The sequence below is a fragment of the Coloeus monedula genome, assembly GCF_965178545.1.
Source record: "Coloeus monedula genome assembly, chromosome: 2".
NCBI lineage: Eukaryota > Metazoa > Chordata > Aves > Passeriformes > Corvidae > Coloeus > Coloeus monedula.
In genome coordinates, this window is record NC_138782.1 from 46,344,954 (window position 1) to 46,367,210 (window position 22,257).

Genomic DNA, 22,257 nt, shown 5'->3' on the forward strand with positions numbered 1-22,257 from the left:
GAACCAAAGAAAAAGAAAATAAAATTTAACAGTGACCCATCCCTGTTCAGTCTGTGGTGCATTTCTATTTCAGAAATTTGTTCATCCCTGATACACAAGAGTCCTGAGGAAATACATTTCACTTTAAGTACACATCAGACTATGATTTTTCACAAGTTGAACAAAGTAACAGTCAGATCAAAGGAGAAAAAGACTGGTTTAGTATCACCTTGTGTGAGCAGGATCAAGATTACAGACTTAAACATGCTAGAATGGTACAACTTGGTTTGGATTCGTAACTCTTCTGCAAATCCTTCACAAGCACAGACAGACACTTGCAACAGGATGAAAATGTCAACATGGAGAAACTCCTGTCAGCCTTAATCAAAATAGAGCAATCTAAAAAAGTGTAAAATAAATCTATGACACAGCTAATATAAGTTTTTCCATACTAACTTCCATCTGAGTAAAATTTCGTGCTATTATGCTCCACGGCTCAGTAAGCAAGGCCTAGAGAAACAAGTTTTCACACATGTCAACATTGTGAAACTAGAAAAGCTGGAGAGAAATATCGGGCCCTGCAAAGTTTTCACATTAAAAATTCATGCCTTGCAGTCATCGTCAACTGGAGAACATGCAAGGGAAAAGTAAACTGCTACTCAGCAGCTTAAAAATTAATCAAGGCATTATACATCCTCAAGAGAAGAGAGGAATCTCTAAGTTAGAAACTAAAGAAAAAACTGACATGTTGCAGCAGCTTTGAATCACTGATCTTTAAGCCATTTCTCCTACTATTAAGTTACCAGTACAGCCATTCAATTTGTCAATTTGTCAAAGGATTTAGGAACCATTATTTTCTGCTGCATTTTTCTCTGCAGATACAGTAAATACCCGGCTGCAGAGTGAAGGAAAAAAACCCCAAATACCAAAACACAAACCAACAATTCCCCACCACCCAAACTAATAAACCCTAACTACAGCATACAACAGCTATTTGTGCCATCTTCTTGCAAGAACAGAGTAAGCTGCTCTTTCAGGAAAAAAGCCCCAACAATTGAAGGCAAGGATGACAAACACAGGTCACCCTCTCTTGTACCTCGCAAAGTATTAACAGCAAAGTTGGAAAAAGCTTGGCAAAGTGAAGGCAAACTGAACTAAGAACAGAGATGAAAAATGAACTTAGATAGGAAGCGAGAGAGGAAAAACTGAGAGTTGACATAGCTGCTTATACTATTAATAGAATCAGCACACAGCTATGTACATGGATTACATCTTCCATGACCTTCTAGGGAGTTCAGTAACCCGACCTACCTCCCTCCTTCCCAGGCTTTCAAGGCAATGGCCAGTACAAGATTTCTACTTGCTTTGGATAGAACCACATTTCATATGCATACAAAATCAAGCAACATAACATACTATCAAAAGTTTGGCACAACATATTAATACCTTTATATATTGCTTATTTCTAACTTGCCAAAGATGCTGATTTCTCAAACCAAATTTCAGAAAAAGCTTTGCCAACCCAGCAGTTCAACTCCTTTTCAAGTCATGGCTTTACTCCTGTCTTCATTTTTACATGACATTTACCTGCTCACAATGTTCGCTTCTAACATCCTAATAAACTGACACAAGCCAGAAGGCAGCAATTTTCATGCTGGTTCAGCGGCCACATTCAGCTGAGCTCTCCAGGACCAGAAGAGCCACATGAAGTTTGGATCCAAACAGCTTAAACATAACCATGGTGCCACTCAGCAAAAACCAGGTCAGGTATTTTTCACCGTAGCAACATCAAGTTTGGTACTCTCCCTTTACCATTCAATACTAATTGTGCTCAACACAGGACCACACAAAGTTCATCTCCAAGCATCATTCCTTTAATCCATGCATGCCCATAGGCTCCAAGAAATACTCTTCAGCTCTTGAACTGCTGAAGAAATGTGCATACAAGTCTAGATGATTCATCAGTTCTTACACATGGCACAGGAAAAAACACAGAACTGCAGTTGCTTAAATCTGATATTTAGGAAATGACTGGGCATGTGGGATATGCTTACATTTTGATGAATACATCTAACAAAATAAAAAATAGGATAGAGAAGCTCTTATAAAACTATCAAGAAAGAGGCATTAACCAGGGGAAGATGGTATTGATTCTCAACATGGGGACAGAAGAAGGCACATTCCCTGCATGGAGGTTTTGACGGAGACTTGGAGAACACCTCTCCAAAGGTGAGCCCATGAGCAACTGAAACCAGTGCTACAGACAGACATAACAGGGAAAACTAAAACACACTTCCCAGCTGAAGTTCTGCAGCTCTCACCACTACTAAACTAAGATGAAAGTGCTTAAACATTAATGAGCTTTTCTGCTCTCCTGTACCTGAGCTCATAAAGCTGGAAGTCTCAAATCTCCAAAGGCCAAGAGAGGGCTGAGTCAACTTACAAACGGCAGGGAAAAACAAAGATTGTATCTTCTGTAACAGTTAACACAGTGGCATTTTCCAGGCTGCTAGCCAGGTTAGGTGGGACATGCCTATTCTCAAAATTGTGCCAGTTTAACCACAAGGCGCTGTTTTAAAATTGAGTCAGTGAAGGCACTGCAAATACACCTGCAGTCCTTCAATCTTACAAAGGCCTCGTTTCCATTAACTTAATGCAACTGCTTATCAGAAAAATAAAACTGAGTTCAAATCTAAAAATGTACACAGAGAGCTGTGCACTGGCTTAAATAGGGTAATAAAAAAAAGTGAAGTTTAAATAACATATCTCTGAATATAAACAATGTCTTCAAGACTAAACCACCTGCATTCCCTAAAAAAAAAAAGGAAAAAAAAAAAAGGAAAAAAAAGAAAAAAAAAAAAGAATTTATACAAGCACATCCAAGATATGTCAGTGCTTCAAAGCAGTAATAGCTCCCTCCTGTAAGGTTCAACAGAACACGTTCTGATTGTTTTGATATCAAAGTCTATTAGAAACTTTTAAAAAAAGGTGAACAATACAAAACAAGCAAAAAAAATCCCCCAGATACACTTAACTGAGGCTTTCCAAAGAAATCAGATAAAAAGCAGTGTCACCAGAGGCAGAAAGTTTTCTCCTAAAAGCCTACGAGCAAACACAACACTTGACTTTTCAGCTCAGAAGGGTCTAAAGCATACTTTGATTTGTGCCAGCCTAAATCTGCCTACAGTATGATTAAATAAGTTGACCAATACATTTCAGATTCAAACAACTGTTGAATACTGTTATATACGTTTGTAGAATTGGCAGGCCTCCATGGCTAACTCCCTGTTCCCTTCAAGAGAAGCAGACTCATGACTCACTGTTTTGGCGCTGTACAAAACTTTGAGAGAGAAGTAAGTCAGTCAACACAAATTTTAAGAGTCTGTTTTTAATTTAACGCCATAATTACTTTGACATGAATAATACCATTTAAAAAATAAGTACTTTGAAACATTTTTGCCCAAGATGGGGCAGAGCTTTCTGCTCTCACATGAGACTACTCAACTTCCTAATTTCATCACTGCCCATTCAAAAAGGGCACAGAGCAGCAACATCTTTAAGAACCAAAAATAACACAACACTAAAGCAAATTACAACAGTGCACTAAAATAGTATGAAGTTAAGTCTCATTCAGCTACATCACTTAAAATATATTCTGACAGCACTTTGTGCACATCAGATTTCCAGAGCCAACCAAATGACATCAGCAGGCACATTGATGCACAACACATAAAAAAGCATGGTTACCTATTTTTAGATTATTACGTATTATTGTACTAATGAATATGAACAAATTTGTTCAGTTGTGTGAGATCTACTGGGTAAACTTTCAACAACAACTGGACTCAACCTTAAGGGGTCTTTTTCATCCTTAATGATGCTGTGACACACTACCTTAAAAATAAAGCATGCATATTAGCCCACATGTCAAAGCTGGGAACCTCTTAGCACTAGGAGAGGCTGGGAAGGAAGAAACACTAAGGATTAAGGGTGGGCAAGAGGTGGTTGTTTTTTGTTTTTCTATTTAAACAAAACTTTATTATCTGTGAAAATAAATGGCTGAGAAATTTGCCATTTAAAGAATATCACTCATCATCTCTGCCATTCTCTCCTCAAAACTGTGCATACTGAGAAGCCTGGAATTTCTTTCCTATAGAAGACAAACCACACATTTTGCTAACTACTAGGAGGGAGATTCATTTCTTACTTAAAACTGCAATTTTGTTTCTGTTTTAGAGAACAAAATAGCCACAAAGTGAAATTTAGCTCGCAGGAAAGGTATCTTTATATAAATTTGAAAGTTGCACAGCTGCATGGGAACAGGATTGTTTGTTTAGTACTATGGTTAGCCAGATACTTGGAAGTACTTGTGTACTGCAAGTTCCTTAAGTTTAGTAAATGTTCATGTAGATACAGTAAAGTGTCCAAGCCTAGGCCTCAGGTACCCACCTCTAGATTTTAACCACATCAAGATTTGCTGTCATAAACGGTATGCTGAGGAGAATGATTTTAAAACCGTTTTAAAGGCTATTTTCAAGGGGACATATGTGATTCAGCATGACCACAGAATTCCAAACTTCACACCACATACTATATCATTCACTCCTACTATTAGAGTCCAGACAATTCTTTGAAATTATTTATATATTACAGAAAAAGAAATAACTATGCACTGAAATGCTAATAGACATTTATTTCTAGGCATTGATTTAATTTATATTAGCACTGCACGGAAGTCTGACTAAGGTTTAAAGCCAAATAGAAATGAACAGCCTGTAATACACTTTCAAGCCACCTACAATTTAAATGCAAGAAATGCTGACTCTGCCCACGTCACTTTTTATGGGCTTTCACACATAGGCTTGGAGGGAGACAGTTTTTCTTTACAGTCCCACCACAGTCCCGTAATAGGGCCTCTTTCCCAGCTGGCATAAACAACACTTAGGGGTTTTGTTATTTTAACCAGATCATCCAGAGTATCCAGTCCAAATGCACACAGGCATTATACAAATCTACTGGTATTCCAGCTGTCTCAGTTCCTACCAGTCCTTGGGCAAAGCCCTGAGGAACAGCTGAGGCCATGCAGCACTACAGGCTGATCATAAACACCAGGAGTAGGACTGCTGACGTTGGCATGCCAAGTCAGAAAAGCGATTCCCAAACCCACCCCTACTCTGTATGTCCCAGCAGAGTCAGCCACGTCATTTCAGGTTAAGGAGGCATTCTGCTGCAATGAGAAGGCTGCACTGGCTCAGTGGATCTCCTGGAGGAGTGGCTCAGGAACGCCGTGTACTTGCTCTAGGAGCATGTGGCCTCGTGAGCACGAGAAAGATCTGAACGTACCCAACACTGACTTCAGGGAGGAAAAAAAACACCTGAAGAAACTGCCTGTGCTTGTCTGGCTGATACAAAATCCCCACTGTCTTCTGAAATGCCAATTCAGCTGATCGTACAGTGAGTTTATGTTCATGGCAGCAACAAGATCATTTCTAGGTTAGGACCTCCTGCAGAGCTCCTTGGTGCTGCTTCACCAGGCTTTTTCCTAGTCTATCACAACCACTGGCCCAGGAGACCAGGGTGATGGAAAAACACATCACTCTCATGCCTCGGGAAAAACAGAACTTGCTGCATTACCAACTATAAATTGGTTAAAATGGACCCATCTGGTTTGTTCCAAGTCTGTTTATACTTGGCATGAGGAAACTGCTATGAAGAAAACCAATCCAATCAAAAAAGTGACCTCTTTTCGTCTTTACCACTATTTCAATAACAAAAATAGTATTTTTTATATATATCATATTATTCACCCTTTCTAAAAGGCAAGTAGGGTTCTTGACAGATCAGTCCTTTCATTTGAACAACTGAAAAGCCTGTTAAGTGACAAGGCTCCTGTCAATTGACATGGTTATGACTGTCTGTAACTCAACAAGTATTGTGGTTGGAAAACACATGCTAACCTCAAACTCCAAATTTCCCACTCTAAAAATCAGAAGGTAATGGAATCCAAACTCCACACAAAGTGATGATGCAAGCAGAAAAGCCATGCTGTACAACACCTGACAGGAACAAGAAAGTTTCTCTTAAACAAGTTGTCACAGAGACTTTTTTCCCCCCCTCTTCGAAGGTATTCGGAAGAGCACAGAACCAGGATCCCTCCCCTCAAATGCCCACACAGAAAGTCAAAAGTCTCAACCCCAGCTGTGTTAGCATGCAGCCAGCACTTACATACTCTTAAGCCTTCTTAAAAGCACTGTATTTACTAAGAAAGAGAAGCACACTATTCCATACCCCACCTATAAATAACGGATTTCAAGACAGGATATGCACACCTCCTTTTTTCATGTTTCTGCAAAAAGGCTTATTTGTATGTCCCTAAAATCCAATCAGCAGAAACTTTCCCGGTAAGCCAAAGGACAGCTAGGGCTTTGCAATCCACAGTACTCACTGGAGAGAGATCGCAGGGATTAGCAGTAGTAGCCCAGATCAGAGGTGTCACGTCAGACCAAGAGGAGTGTTCCACATCACACCTTTATGCAACCTACATGTAAGATCTGCAGATCTTCAGTAAAGCCTGTTCCCAGCTTAATGTTGTACCAATTAAAGACAAAAGAAAAAAAACCAGAGGCAACAGCATAACGGATGACAAAGTCTTTGCCTCAGTCTACAGATACCCTGAAACAACTCACACCCAAAGGTATGAACTCATCATGAAGTCAAGCAACAGCAGTGGAAATTACTGGTGGACAGATAATGTACAGTGAAGTGAAAGGAAGATGAAGCAAGCAGACACCGGAAAGAATGGCAACACTGACAAAAGTCTGCATTGTTGGAAGGGGGAAAATAATGCCGAATATCACAAGAACTAAGGAACAAATGGAACAAGCAGCCAATTCTAAAAATTCTAGATTCCAGATTTCTGTACAGTCAACTTCCCTTTCAAGTCAGCAAGCAATCATTTCAGATTTCAGGATTGGTAGAAATAGTCTTTCAGGCAGAGACCATATTGAAAATAAACAACAGATCTCCTAAAACATGTATCTAATATTGCACACTAACACTAGATAGCAGTTTCTAAATAGGAGACTGCACTTCAAGAAATTATCTGTGGGCAGCCAACCAATTTACTAATTTCTACTATGTGTAGTAGATAGCCCTGTATCTTTATGCTAAAGACACTACAGATCCCAAAACTCTTTTTGTATCCTAAGTCACACCTGTTTGGAGACGGGCAACCAAGAAGAGGAAAGCTGATTGTGAAGCCAGAGAAAGGCTGTAGAGAAGAACAGGGAGGAAGGGGAGGAGTGGACAAGGACCTGTGGACAGTGGATGCACTTGCCAACCATGTGCTGCAGTAATGAAGGGAGCAAATCCCACAGCATGGGTTTTAATTGCGACTGCCCTGCTACTAACCCCATGAAATCAAGCTGCAAGCACTAACAAGTGAGATATCTCAGCAGGCCTCAGCTGTAATTGCTTTTGGGCGTCTTCTGGCCTCTTAATGAACCACACCACAAAACATCTTGGACATTGGAGGTTACTCTCAGCACACAGATTTGCAACCAAAGATAGGAAAAAAGCTGCCGCTCCACACACAGCACAGCACCCACCCACTGCGTGCAGAAGGCCACTCACATCATCTGTACTCCAGGTAAAAGGTTCACATGGACTGGCCTTGTAAAAAGCTACCTCTACTTCTCTGAATGGCAGCTCTGCCCTCCAGCCTGTCTAGCAACTTATCCCCCCACTTGGCACACACAAAAATCACTAAAAAGACCAATGTATTTCATTGCCAGGATCAATACAAGCAATACTATACAGCTACCTCAAAGACAACTAAGAGTTACTCCAAGAATTTACTTCCTCTGTAAAGACAACCCTTAATTAAGGGTTCCCAAACCAAGATAACCCTTCTATAAAAATGAAGGCTAGATGACAAAAAAAAGTGTAACAGATTTTTCAGAGGAAAAAAAATCTCAAAAGGACTCCATCTTCCCATCACTGGCAAATTCTCTTCCCCACTGAGACCCTAAAGAATTCCATCACTCCCTCCAGAAAGCTGTTCCCAAAGGGAGGGGGGGGCAGAAGGAAGGGGGGGGTGGGGGTGCATTGGAATTTTCGTTCTTCAAAGGCAAGTTTTCTCTGGGGTTTTAATATGGAGCTATTCTAAGCTGAATTGCAGAACTTGAAGTCTCAATTGTGAGGAAGCATCATTTATTACTAGCTTTGTCTTTTGGTGGGTGTGTTCCTTCTAAGTAGCAGGATGTGAGCGTAGAAAGAGTAAAGGACACTGTAAAAACTAGAAATCTGCAAAATTCAAGTTGCTATATGAGACAACTAAACTGAATGCAAAGCTAGTTGATAGCATCTTCATCTACATTTCATGTCCTGCAGTGGAATATTATTTTTCATTTTTACAAGGTCCTTTATAAAGCTATAGGACTTAAGAGGTAAAAATAATGTGTGTTTATCTTATTACCTCCCACAATATAATTTTGGCATAGCCTTGGCTTATGAGAGAGACAACTCCCATTTTCTATTTTCACTAAGGAAAATGACAAAGTCAGGACTCCAGTATAGGAACTTCTGTGTTGTTCTTGAGTCTGTGCCAGGTGTTAGGAGGCCTTCAAGAGTCATTACATGTCATTTTGTCCAAGCTATAGTGGAGATTTAATACAAATTTACTCAACCCATTAATTTTAATGCAAACATTAGACATTTTTAAATATAAAGCACTTTAACCATGGATCTTACTTCCAAGGCATTTCAAAATAATGGAACAGGCAAAGGAAAGACCAATAAAATAGTAAACTCCAGTTGCAATTTCACTACAGCAAACTAACCTCCTTTTAGTGAAAAATGAGATATTACCAGCAGGATTCCCACAAGACCTGTACTATTCCTGTGTGACTTGGGAAAAGGGGATGAAGGAGCAGTGTGATCGTGTTTACCTGCAGTACCTAAATATGCTGCAGCGCATCCTAGCCCTGGCTGCAGAAAGGAACACAGAAAGGTGTAGAATGATAGCAACCACCTGGACAACAAAATGGGAGGTGAAACTCAGGAAAGAGTAAGTGCAAAGAAATACCCCTTGGGGGAGAAAAAAGAGCTTCTTTATACAGTGATGTCTTCTAAACTGGATAACATCACTTTAGGAAAAAAAAAAATACTAAATACAGGCTGTTCTCCCAAGAACTTCATCTCAGCACAGCAGAGGAGGCACCTAAAGTGTCATAAATCACTAAACAAGGAAAGGCAACATCACCCTGTCAGCATACAGAATCAGGATATATTTGTACATCAAATACTGTGCTTCTGCTTGCCTTACCTTGATTAGCAGAACCAGGAAAGCTGCACAGAAGTGCAGCAGGAATAACTAGAATCATGGAACAATATTTTATTGGATAAACACTATAAAGACTACAATTCTTCATTTTAGGAGGGAAAGCGTGTCAGCCAAAAAAATGCATGCAAGCAAATGCCAGACTTTTTTAAAGAATATGACAAGTAAAGCTACTGGGAAGTGAGTTTTCACAATACAGTCTAGGAGACACTGAAATCACCATCAGTGGGTTTTAAACAAAAGGAAGTTCCTTTTCCATCTAATCAAACTGCAGGACTCGCTGTTACAGGATGTTGCAGAGGCCAAAAGTACAAATGGCTTTTAAAACAAGATTACATAAATTAATGGCAAATGTATTCATCTATCTGCACGTATTACAAGCTGTGGTCTAGATACAACCTCTGGCTCAGAGCTCCTGGATTGCCAGAGGTAGATGGTATACGAGAACATAATTTTATCTACACTTTGAAGCCTTGTATATACAACAATTATTGATTATTTACAACAAATACAAATAGTATAAACATAGATAAAAAATCCTTGTGTGAAACAGACATTTGATAAGGAAGAACTCCCACTGAGCAAACATGAGAAGGCAGCCTGCTAGAACCTAAACCAAATTAGCCAGAGTGCAAAATGTGTAAGTTTGGAGCAGAGTGGGTCCTCAGCATCAGAACAATAAGAACAAATGGTTTTAAATTTTAGGGGTTTTTTATAGTAAGAATGGATACTCCTCAAAACCACTTAGCTTTAACCTACAATTCAAGGCCTAGCATCTAGCTCCTACAGAAGGCCACTTCAGATGAACACAACTCCATCTGGCTTCAATTTCCCAGTAGATATATGGTATGGATGGCCAAGCTGACATCTCCCAAGAGGCACATGGCTCTTATCTCTCTAACGCAGTCCTTGCAGAGGACAGGCCATTGACAGGGTGCCTGTAACTGCTGTACCTGGCACAGAGCAGCAACTGAGGCAAGCCTTGTCCTTCTGCACCCCTGCTGGGGCAGCCGGCCTCTCTCAGCACCTGTTCCTTCTCCCTTCTCCTCTCCCTCAACACAAAAGGGACATACCACTGCAGAACAAGGTCCTCAGGGGAGCACAGGCAGGATAGAAGAGGGCAGGAGCAGCAAGTTTGTGTGGGGAATACAGATGAAAGAAAATTGCTAGAAGGTAGATGGAAGAGGTAAGGACTGTAACTTGAGAGCTGCAGGTTGTTGATTTATTCAACAGCCTGGCAAAATACATAAGCTTGACTCTTATCAGTTCAAATGTTTCCTCCTCACACTCATATTTTTTAAAATGGAGTGGGTGGCATTTTTCATAAGGAAAATAAAACTGAAATGTACCAAAAATATTGGCCAGATGTTCGTTACAAATTTCCTCCATAAATAAAAATACGCAAAATATTCAAGCAAAGCACTTTTTGGTAGTTTATGGCTTTGAAACAGCATATTTCATTTTTCTGTCTGTTTTGCAATAAAAGGATAACTATACCTGCTGTACTGTGCCCTCTCAGTACAGAAGTGGCCCCAAAATCATATATATTATATAAAATAATTTTGAAGAGAAAGTATGAGTGCCCTATAGGTAATTAATTTTTTAAATCAGTCTTGTGAAGTATACACATGCTTTGTATCAGCAAGCTATGCTAGGAAAGGACTGTGCTATGAGCATATGCACATACGAATGGAAAAAACAGGCAACTTGGGAGAAAACAGGAAAGAGGCAGCAGCACAGACTTAGTAAAAGTGACCCCCTGGATGACCAAAAGGGATCCAAGGTAGGAATATTTCAAACAGCTACATTACTGGCATATTTGACCACAATGATCCTTGAGGGAACAAATGACCACTAGTAGAAAGACAGACTCCTGGTAACTTCATTCAGACATGCAATAAGCAGGACTTATACTGACAGTGCCATTGCTGGAAAAAATATTTTAACAGATTGCAAAATTTGGCTTGTTTTGTATCTCCTCCATTTCAAACTGCAGTATTTTTTTTCCATGGGAGGGTTGAGGTTGGCAGGCACCTCTGGAGACCATGTGGTCCAGCCCACTGCTCAGAGGTGGGTCACCCAGAGCAGGCTGGGTGACCAGTGATCAGGTTTTGAGTATCTCCAAGGATGGAGACTCCACAACCTCTGTAGCAACCTGCTTCTTTGGTTCAATCACAGTGGAAAAAGCATTTCTTACATTTCAATGGAATTTCTTGCATCTCGGTGTACCACTGCCTTGCCACTGAGCACACTGCTGCCTAGAGTCTGGCTCCCTCTTCTTCACTCCTCCCATCAAGCATCTGTACACACTGGTATGGTCCCCTCACACCTTCTCCTCTGCCGCATAAACAGCCCCAGCTCTCTCAGTCTCTCCCAGTATGACCTGAAAGAGCAAATCCACCACTATGAACAGTGCTACTGCCTGGTTGATGTGCTGTCATAGAGGGGCTAAACACACACAAATAAGGTTAAGCCAAACAGAAGTACGATTAAGCCAGCATCTATTTCACTGGGCATCATCCAGCGTGCCAACTGAAAAGGAGTCAGTTTAAGATGCCCTTATCAACTGGCCACAGTTTCCTTTCTCACAGCAGTAAGGCTGCATGCCAGCTGCCTGAACAACAATGCAGCAGCCACTGAAACTGGAAGGGCCCAATGCCTTCAGCAGAGAACAGACCACACACTGTTCGAATACATCAGAAGCTGTTGAGGGATCTTGGCATCCACAGCAAGGTTTAGCTGCTTGAACAGATGCTTGAACAGGACAGAGAGCAGCAACAAGAGAGATACGTTATTAACCAACTATAAATTGCTTTGGAAACCTTACACGTGTTGCATCCCTGGATTCTTTCACAGCACAGAGAACTTAAACATATGAGGATTTCTGCCTCAAAGTTGTGACAAGTTTTTAATCTATAGCAATTTAAATTCCACATTATCACAACAGTCAGGCTAAACTATTATTGAAACTTTTTTGCTTCATTTGACAAGTAACTTCAAGACTTTTGTAACTATATAGCTGCAGCCTTCTGACCTACTCAAGCAGGAAGATAACAGACCCTGGCACACCAGAAGGGCAGGAAACCACAGCAAGGCTAAGCCCAGCAGAAAATCCTGCAGCCTCTGCCACCTCACCAAGAATTTCAAGCTATCAACAGAACAAATTGATGTGAATTGATAATTCAAGCTCTTCCTGGAAACAGATTTAAAATATCTTCATACAAAAAAAAAAAGACAAATCAAACAAAACCCAGGAAAAAAACCAAACCAAGCAAATACATATAAGCCCCTAAAGTCTTCAGCTGTTATTGCATTTTATAACTTTACAATCAATGCAACAATTCCTTTACCCTGCTAGGACTAAAAGGAAAAACAGCTTTCTGAACTCCCTCAGTGCATTCACCTTTGTATCATTTTCAACATGTTTGTTTTTGCTGAAAAAAGGCAAGGCAATCTCAGGCTCTGCTGTCACTGCAGCACATTGGGGTGACAAAGCAGCACCTCCTCAAAGCTGTACATAATTTCTACAGTCCAGAATCCTTCACGGTCAAACTCTGTGCTCTAAGCTGGTCTGAGCCTAAATTAATGTGTAAAATTAATCCTTGAGTATTAAATAACTTTTCTCTTTAGGCCCCAGTAATTACCCTACAGGTATGGCCTTCATCTCTTTGTCAGAGCACTAGGCACACAATGTATCAATAACCACCATACCTCCACACACAACCTCCACACAGACGTGCAGACACGCACATTTCTACCCGATTCCTATTTATAACACCATACGCTAACAAAAATACTCTGAAGCAGTTTTAAGTTAAGTACCAAAGAACAAGAAAGTCTTCAAGCGTAAGCAGCTGTTACGTGCATAAAAGCATTGCTCTGTTTTTGACAGACACTGCCCTGGAACAGCGAGTGGATTTTGACCTGATGCTTACGACTGCCACTTACCAGCTAATTCTGGCACAAGCCTGCACTGGAAATATGCCTGACCACCCATCATTAACCAACAACCTTCAGAAACTCAAAGACGTTTACAGGGATTTAATCAGCACCAAATGACTTTTCCAAAAAGCCTCAAAGCCTAGAATTAGTCCTCCCTCTGAAGGGTCTAAATAGCAAACCACAAATGCAGAAGACAAAAAGGGTATCATAAATAATGATTATTTCACTCAGTAGTAACTGCAAAGTCAAATAACTCTACTGTTCTATTCACTAAAAATACTACTTTCAAAATACTGTTTTCTTAGAGCTGTGTAAAAAACATGCCAATGACAAAGTACTTGAATTGATATAATCTGAGTATGTTGATTTCCAAAAAACACTTGTACAGTCCTTGCATTGTCTGCAGTTACTCCCCCACTGAAAAGTAACAAAATACAGCAGCACAAGAGCCAGGGAGCCCCACGAGTGTCCTACTGAAGAATTCACTAATCAACCCACTCACAACAGTCCCAAAATTAATTTTTGAACTGAAAAAAGTGCTGTCTTTGTACAAGAGCTCTCTAAGGAGCCTAAAGAGAAACTATTTAGTCTGCGGATGGGCAAGAAGAAATTTTTGCTTTATACAGAGTATCCGTTTCCCTTTTCTAACAAGCTTCCTCTCTGCTGCAGTAGAAAGCCTTCATTTAAATTCCAAGTACGCTATGTACATACCTACAGGTACAAACATACATACTAGCACCCAGTACAGAACAACACAGGAGCAACTAGAAAGACAGCATCCCGCAAAATTCCAATAGCAATCTAGCCTGTTCAAGCCAAGAGCCATCAGATATTAACCAAGACAGGCTAAACACAACTGAATTACAAATATAATGAACATGGTAAATACCACAGAAGAGAATAATATGCTGCCCTTTTTTTTTTTTTCAGGAAATAGCTAGCAGCCTATTCAGAAATTAAGCACCATCTAGAAAAAAGGAAAACATCTCTCAACCAACCAGTCAAGGTTACTGATACAACTAACCCAGGGATCTGAGAACTGCTGTTCAGACAGTCCTATGACTTGGCAGGACATCACTTGCAAAGAATTTCAGTCCAAGAGGCCACAGGGAAGGGAAGACAGCTCTTCCTCTCAAGCTGTACAGCTATGATGAGAAGCATCCCACTTGATTCTCAGGCAGTATTAAATGAGCCCATTCTGTGCAGAAGAGACAGCACAGAACATCAAAATAGCAACACGGTCAAAAAATCATTGATTATCACTGACAGGAAAAAATTCATTATCCACAGTGTACTGAAATCACTGATGTGCATAAACTACAATGTTACAGTTTCCTTACCTCCAGGACAGTAACAACTAAAAAACATTAACTCCAGTTACAGTCAAAAAAGGTTGGAAAAGCAAGCAACAAACAAACCCAGAATTTCATACAGCTATCCTAATGCACCAGGCAATAGAGAAAAAATGAGCAGGTCATGAAATGTGAAATAGTACTGGAACTGCCCATATCAGACAGAGCCCCTGAAGAAGAACAAGTGCTGGAGCTGGCACAAGGGGATGGAGCTGACCAGGGACCTTCCTTACCAGCAGCAAACAGCAGCAAGCTGCAGCACACTGCTCATGGCAGAGGATGCCAATCCAGCTCTGTCTTGAAACAGGGAAGTCAAGAATGTCTTTGATGCTAATAAAACTCTAGAGTAATGGATAGAAACAGCCAATAACTGTAAGAGTAGGTTGGTTTTGAAGCTGGGAGCGTAAGGGAAATCAGTTTTCATGTGGAGAAAATACATTTCCACTGTACATGTTACATAGGATCACCTGGTGGGTAGACAAGCAAAGTTTCTGTATAAAATTGTCACAAGAAAGATTCTTGGAGGACAGAAGAATGCATTTCTGATGGCAAGAACCAAGCCTCATACTGAACACAAAAGTACAAAAAAAAAAAAAAAGAAAGAAAAAAAATACATAGCTAGCAAAGATTTCTTAAACTGTGTTTGAATTTTCAAGGGCAAATTTTGGGAGAATCAGACTCCAAGTGCTAAACTAAGGCTGTAGTTTGGCAAACACTTTAAACTGGCATAAATTTGCATTGCTGCTGAAAGAAAGTCTCACCATCTGCCAGTCCCCTGTGCCAGCACAAACATCCGAACACTGAACCAGGAGCACTTCTTTTGCCAGTTTATTTTTCAGATGGATCAGTTCCCCAAACCAGTTCACAGGATGGCCATGTAAATACTTGTGCTGGCAAAGAAGAGTGACTACTTCTCCAGCACTGCCAGCCCAAAGTGTTCATTGAACTACAGCCTAACACACAGGGGTGTGGAGAAGTTCTAGCAGTCACAGGTGCTGCTCCCCACCCTCAGACACACTGTATTCATACCACACTTCAAAGTTACAATCACCACACAGCTGCCCCTCAGAAACCAGCATATCTTTTTAATTTTCTCTAGTAGGAGAACCTGCCAGAATCTCAGCAATGTCAAAGTTGGCTGTAAACAAGATTCTTTTCTGGATGCTGCTGTGCTTCTCAATCAAAAGATCATTTGCAGGAGAAACCCCAGTCAGTCTTCCGATCATCTGCTCCACCTGGGACTCAAAAGGCTTGTACATGAGGAACAACAAATGAAAACTATAGTCATCACATGTCAGGGCTCTACTCCAATAGGGATTTAAGAACTGTGTGGGATGCCTATCCATGAATCACCACACAATCCTTCGCTGACCGGCACACTCATCTACAAGAAAACAACATCAACAGAAACACTGCTGTGAGGGGAAGAACAGATAAGGACAAGCATTGGTCATATTCTGTATCAAGGTCAAGCAACACAAGTGAGTACTGGGAGACTGAGAGAGACCTAGCCACACTTTCCCCCAAGTCAGTGGCAAATTCAAACCCATACATGAGGAACTACTTAGATCAGTAAGTTTTCCACCAAGAAATAAATTCAAGGTGGGATAGTGAAACAATCTCCAGAATGATACAGAAGGATTAATGTAATTGCACACGCCACAAGCAAAATGAAGGGAAGAACCCCACTTTATAGACATTCCTAAGCCCAGATCTCCAGCCACAGCTCTCGGGTTCTTCAATCAGGGCAGGACTTACCTAAGCTGCACACCTGGACCTGTGCTCGCTTTCCTTTCTTCTACCAGAGTTCTGGCATCATCATCACTTTCCAGTATCTGCTTGGTTGGCAAGTTCTTTTTCCCTACCTCTTATTTTTCATTTGTTTTCGTATTGCCACACATGCTCGAAGTCATATTTTGCAGAATAAGATATAGTGGAAAGAAAACCCATAAACCTTACTTTTTCTTGGTAGCATTAATCCAACATGTTTGTAGAAAAGTCGTAACATAAATAAGTGGCAAGAGCAGAGAGCCTCTTCTGCCTAGTTTATAAAAACGCTAACAGCAGGGTATGAGAAATCCACTCACTCTTGGAGAATTATTTTCTGAAGAAGCATTACTAGCTTTGAAAGAATCTGATTTAATAGGGCACAGTCAGACTAGTCTGAATCCAGAGTCCCCTAGGTCTTCAGAAAACTCCAGGATCTCCAGAGTAAGAGATGAGCAATTGCCAGAAAAAGCAGAAAAGCAAGCTTTGCACATGTTTGCACAATGTGTAACAAATAAAGCAATTTTTTAAGCTACAGGTGGCTGAGAAGCAGTGGGTGCCACTGGCCTACTAGTAGAGAGAGGAGAGCACTAAAATGCAGCAATTTGAACAGGATTGGTCTTCTGACAGGTTTCTAGGAGTGGAAATGAACGAAAAACTAAAGGGATGTAACAGGGCCTGTCAAACTGTCTATTTAATGTCCTTCCAGTAAAAGGCAGGGGGTAGGGTTTAGGAGATGGTTGGCACTGGCTGTAATGGCAAGCAGAAACAGGGATAGGCAGATAGATCTAATGTCTGGTTATATGGTGATTATTAGGAACCCAGTCCACAACTGGGAAGTTGCAGCATTATTCCAGGACCAGCTTCAGATCAGCAGAGTCTGCAATATGGGAAAGAAAAATCTAGCGAAAAAATCATAAACCTGCCCCCACCCTTAACCCCTTCTTCATGCTCCATATGGGGAAGGAGGAAAAAACTTCTCACCTGGGTGAGATTCAGGATGATTACTTTTCCTGATTTTGATGAGCAGCTTTTTACCTCCACTAAGTATGTAAGAAAAGGACAGGCAGGAAACAGAAATACATGCATGTACAAATGTGGCAACTGATAAGACAAAGGAAAAAAAAAAAGAGAATTTATGAAAATATGAAAGAAGGAAAAACTAGAAAATAACAGGAAGGAGAAAGACACGAGTGCTCAAATATGCAAGTATGTGCCACCCTCTGCTAGAGAAAGAAGGAAGCAGAGTCTGGAAAGTAAGAGAACAAAAGCAAGGAATGCAGTAAGTCAGGACTTCCAAGATGAGTAAATAGTTAGCCATTCTCTTATACTTGCTGTTGTCTCCACACACCTCAAAGGCACTTGGCTAGTTTATAACTACTACTGTATAGATGTCTTTCAGGCTGGAGAGCAATTTGCTGACACTCTGGACTAGGCAGAACCACGTCAGTTTAAGTAGATCAGTTCTAGGTAGCCCAGGTAGTCTAGAGAAAACACCTATCAGAGAGTTTAAAATGTAAAAATCTCAGGTCGCTCACAATTAACATTCTACCTTATTTCATGTCCTTTACCTTAATTGACTGGCCCTGGTGAATGTAAATCAGTTTGAATTAGATCCTATTAACACAACATAGCTTTCTCCCTGACAGGCAGGTTTACAAGCCAAGAGATTCAGGCTATAAATCTCAGACCAATTTCTTCTTGCTTTTTCATACAATGCTTCTAGACAGTTTATAGAAGTGATAGCAAGTTCAATGCCAACACCACCAGTGGGCTACAAGTTATATGGTTACAATACAAGTTATTTGAAGTGATACTCTAGGTATCACCTGCTTCTGTTTATTCGACTCTGAGGTAAATGTGTGAGAGTGAATGACAGTTTTCATTCTGCTTTTGCTGAAATTTTAGAGAACTGAGCTCTCCTGCACACTAAAAGCACTGACTTCCATGGGGAAATAAGCAAGGGAAAGTGAGAAGACAAAGTAATGCATTTCCATGCCACCAAGGAGTAAAGTACTGTGCTTTTACTGATCCGATTCCTGCACTTGTTCTGATCCCCCAAAGAGAGGGATTTCAGCAGTGACTGAAAACCAAGTAGGAACGTAAAATACAGTAGTCCAGGAATTACATGTGTGATTCAGGATTACAACTCCAAAAGCCTTTTTCCAAAGCCCCAGCACCTATTCTTTACGGAAGCATACCACATCACATAAAAACAGATGCAATATTCCTTTTTGCTGCATAAAACTGAAATCTAGCAAAACCACTGATATTTTTAGAGTGCAAGTTTGAAGCCTTGAAGAGATTTAAGACTGCCTGAAATATAAGTTGCTTAGAAAAGTCCTGCTGGGACCTATGAGGACTCTAGATCATGTTCCCATTGGAAAGTTTTAGCACAGTACTGGTTCAACTGAAGAAATGCAAAGACAGCATCACAAAAAAAGAAAAAAAAAAAAATTCCCACCCCCTTTTCTTTATCATGGGAGTTTCCCGTGCCCTGAACAAATCCAGGGCTGTTTTTTGCCTTCCAGTTTCTCCCTTCCTCCCTCTCGCAGCTTCCTACCAGCTGAGATTCTGCAGCTGCAGCAACAACAGTTCATCTGTGACAGTGCAACCACCTCGGCAGGATGACTCCTACCATTTCACTGGCTTCCTTATGCTTTAACAGAGGTAGCAAAGTCTGAAGGGGCTTCACCCCTCTTCTTCTTTTTTTTTTTAACTGAAAAGATACTAATGAATATTCATTACTAGTCCTCTACCAAAGGCATGAATTTTATTTAAAGGACTGGAAGGGAATCGCAAATTAGGCTAATACAATGGGAGATTTTGACTCAGTTCTCTGGTCTCGAAATAGAGCTAAGGACTAAGATTTTTGCGGAAAAGTGGTTTGATGACAGTAACATAAAAACTCTGCCCAAAGCCGCCCTGCTCCACTGTGACTCCGCTTCCTGCTGCAACACCATTGCCAGAGTGCTGCACTGTAACTCATGGGTTTATTGTGCCACCGGGGCACTCGCTCACTGATGCGGGTCTCCTGCCCACATTTTTAAGTCCTGCACCTGGCAGGCCACATCCTGAGCCAAGGCTTACCAAAACCCGGCCTATTCATGCGAGCCTACGAACGCTTCCACACTCTCCAGCCAGCCCCCTGCTTCCCAAAGCCCATCAGATCACTGTTACCCTGGGTTTTTTTTGGGAGTCCACGAAAGAACTCACATTTCAATACTCATCGCCTAGTGGATAAGCTTCCAGGTCAAGGGGTTTTTAACAAGACACAGACATATAGACAAGATCACCGTTTTTTCCTGCTTTGGAAAAGTGAAGAGGCAAACAAACCCTTTCGCACCTTCCCGGTAGAGAGCAATCCCCAGGCTGACCGCGGGACAGCGACCAGCCCGTCGAGGCTGCGGCCCAGGCCGGCTGGGTCTGGGGGTCCCACCGCGGCCGGGAATGAATCACAGAATTGTTGGGGTCGGAAGGGACCTCTGCAGATCATCCAGTCCAACCCTCCTGCCAAGGCAGGGTCACCTCGAGCAGGTTACACAGGAAGGCGTCCAGGCGAGTTTTCAATGTTTCCACATAGAGACTCCACGAGCTCTCTGGGCAGCCTGTTCCAGTGCTCTGCCACCCTCAATGTGAAGTTCTTCCTCTTGTTGAGGTGGAACTTCTTGTGTTTTAGTTTATGGCCACTGCTCCTCGTCCTGTCACTGGGCAACACTGAAGAGGCTGGCACCATCTTTTTTTACATCAACCTCTGAGATATTTACATACGTTAATGAGATCCCTTCTGTCCTCTTTTCGCTAGACTAAAAAGGCTCAGCTCCCGCATTCTCTCTTCAGGATAGAGATGCTCCAAGCCCCCAATCATCTGCGTGACCCTCTAGAGAAAGACAAGGAATTTCTTTCGCGTACTGAGGAGCCCAGAACTGGACACGACTCGCAAGTATGAGTCGGCTCCGGGGAGCGGAGCGGCAGCGGGAGCACAGCCCCGCACAGACACCCGCACAGTCCCGCAGGGACAGCCAGCCAGCCAGCCGGACGGACGTGCGCACACGCACGCAGCCCCGCAGACAGCCGCACACGTGCGCGCACACACGCCCGCTCCCGGGGAAGCGCCGGCTCCGCCGCCCCGCTCCCGCCCCCCCGCGCAACATCCCCCCGGCTGCAGGAGCAGGGGGAGGACGGGCACCGGGGGTCCCACCTCCCTCCCTCACTCACTTTCGTCCTGCCGTTGATTTTGTAGTTGCCCAGCTTTCCGTTGCAGTGCCGGATGAGATCGTCCATGCTGTTCATGAGGAGCCGGATGGTCTGGCATCCCGGCTCCTTGCCCTCCACCCAGGTGATCTTGTCGCCGCGGATGTCCTTGGAGGAGTCGCTCTTCTGGCTGACGAGCTGCCCGTCGGTGAAGAGGCCGGTGTGGTGGAGAGCCCGCACCTCCTCGGCCACCAGTCCGCCCAGCTCCTTGCCGAGGAAGTCGTCCACCACGCAGATGCCGTGCTTGTTCATGCAGGGCACGATGTACTCCAGCGCCAGCCGCTGCGGCACCAGCGACTTGGTCTGCCCGTTGGGACGCAGCGCGGCCCCGCCGGGCCCCGCCTGCACGCCGCCCGGGTACAGGTTCGACTTGTCCCGGTACAGCAACACTGCCTCCCCGGAGGACGACGGGGACTGGGCCGCGGCCGGGGCCTCCACCTCATCACCGGCAGCTGCAGCGGCAACGTGGTTGTTGGTCAGCGGGGCGGCCTCGCCGGCGGTCTCCGGGGACGGCGGCGCTGCGCCCTTCCCGACCCCCGCCCGGCTGCCGCCGCCGCCCGCCGCGGCTCCGCCGTGGGCGCGGGGCGGCGGGGGGTGCCCGCTGCGGGGCTCGGTAGCGCCCCCTGCTGCGCCAAGCACCGCAGCGCCTCCGCCGCGGCAGATGAGCTTATGCTTCTTCCAGTCCTGGCGCTGGTGCTCCTTGCTGCAGTAGAAGGAGCTGCGGCAGCGCCCGCACCGCAGCAGGTTCTCCATCTTCCCGCACAGCTCGCAGTACTGCCGGTCCCTCTCGCTGCTGCTGCTGCTGCTACCGCTGCTGCTGCCGCCGCTGCTCTCGCCCTGGCCGCCCTGGCCGGCGCCTCCGCCGCTGTCATTCGCCATGGCGCTGGCGGTGCCGCCGCAGCCCCGCTCCGCCGGGTTGTGTTATGTAAGGAGGCGGGCGGGAGCGGCGCTAACGCGGGCCCCCGCCCGGCCGCGCGGGGAGGGAGCACTCACTGCATCATGGCCGCCCGGCTCCGGCTCCGCCGCCGCCCTCCGCCGGCCCGCGGCCTCCTCCGGGGCGCGGGGGCCCGCGCCACCCTCCCTGCGCCGCTAACGCCGCTTAGCGCCGCCTCATCGCTGCCCCACCGGCGGCGGAACGGCCGAGGGGGAGCAGGGTGGCGCGGAGCGGGACTGCCTTCCGCTCCCCGCCGGCTCTCTGCCCGGTACAGTGCGGCTGAGCGCGGCCACCGCCTCACCCCACCGCGCCTCCGCCGCTGTGCCGGGGCGAGGAGGAGGAGGCGCCACTCCAGCGACCCACTGTGCACGTACGCCACTTCCAGCCCGCCAGCGCTGCTGGCGCGTCAGGCGGGCGTGGCCGGGCTGGGCTGGGCGGGGCCGGGCCGGGGCCGGGCGCGTCCTCCGCGCCGCTGCGTGAGGGGCTGAGGGGTGCCGTCTTCAGCCGTGGGGCCCGGCCCTGGGCGCACGGACAGGCCTCCGGCCACTCTTCCCGTGGGGATGGCGCCCTTCTGCCCCTATGACAAGTGCGGCCTTCCCGGCAGGGACAGTGAGGAAATTGCTGGGGAATGTCACCGGTCTGGGCTGCCGGGGCCGCCCCGTCGTCGCTGGGCAGGTCGCTAATGTGTG

The 22,257-nt window shown here is 44.0% G+C and overlaps 1 protein-coding gene across 1 annotated transcript in view; it reads right to left on the minus strand.

Annotated features, from left to right (window-relative positions):
* EGLN1 (egl-9 family hypoxia inducible factor 1) overlaps positions 1 to 21,944 on the minus strand; it is a 34,587-nt gene extending 12,643 nt beyond the window's left edge. The window contains exon 1 of the mRNA XM_082302921.1: positions 20,599 to 21,944. Coding sequence (XP_082159047.1) covers positions 20,599 to 21,513 — 915 coding nt within the window. The 5' untranslated portion in view covers positions 21,514 to 21,944. The remainder of the gene's footprint in view (positions 1 to 20,598) is intronic.
* Between the last annotated feature and the right edge of the window lie 313 nt (positions 21,945 to 22,257).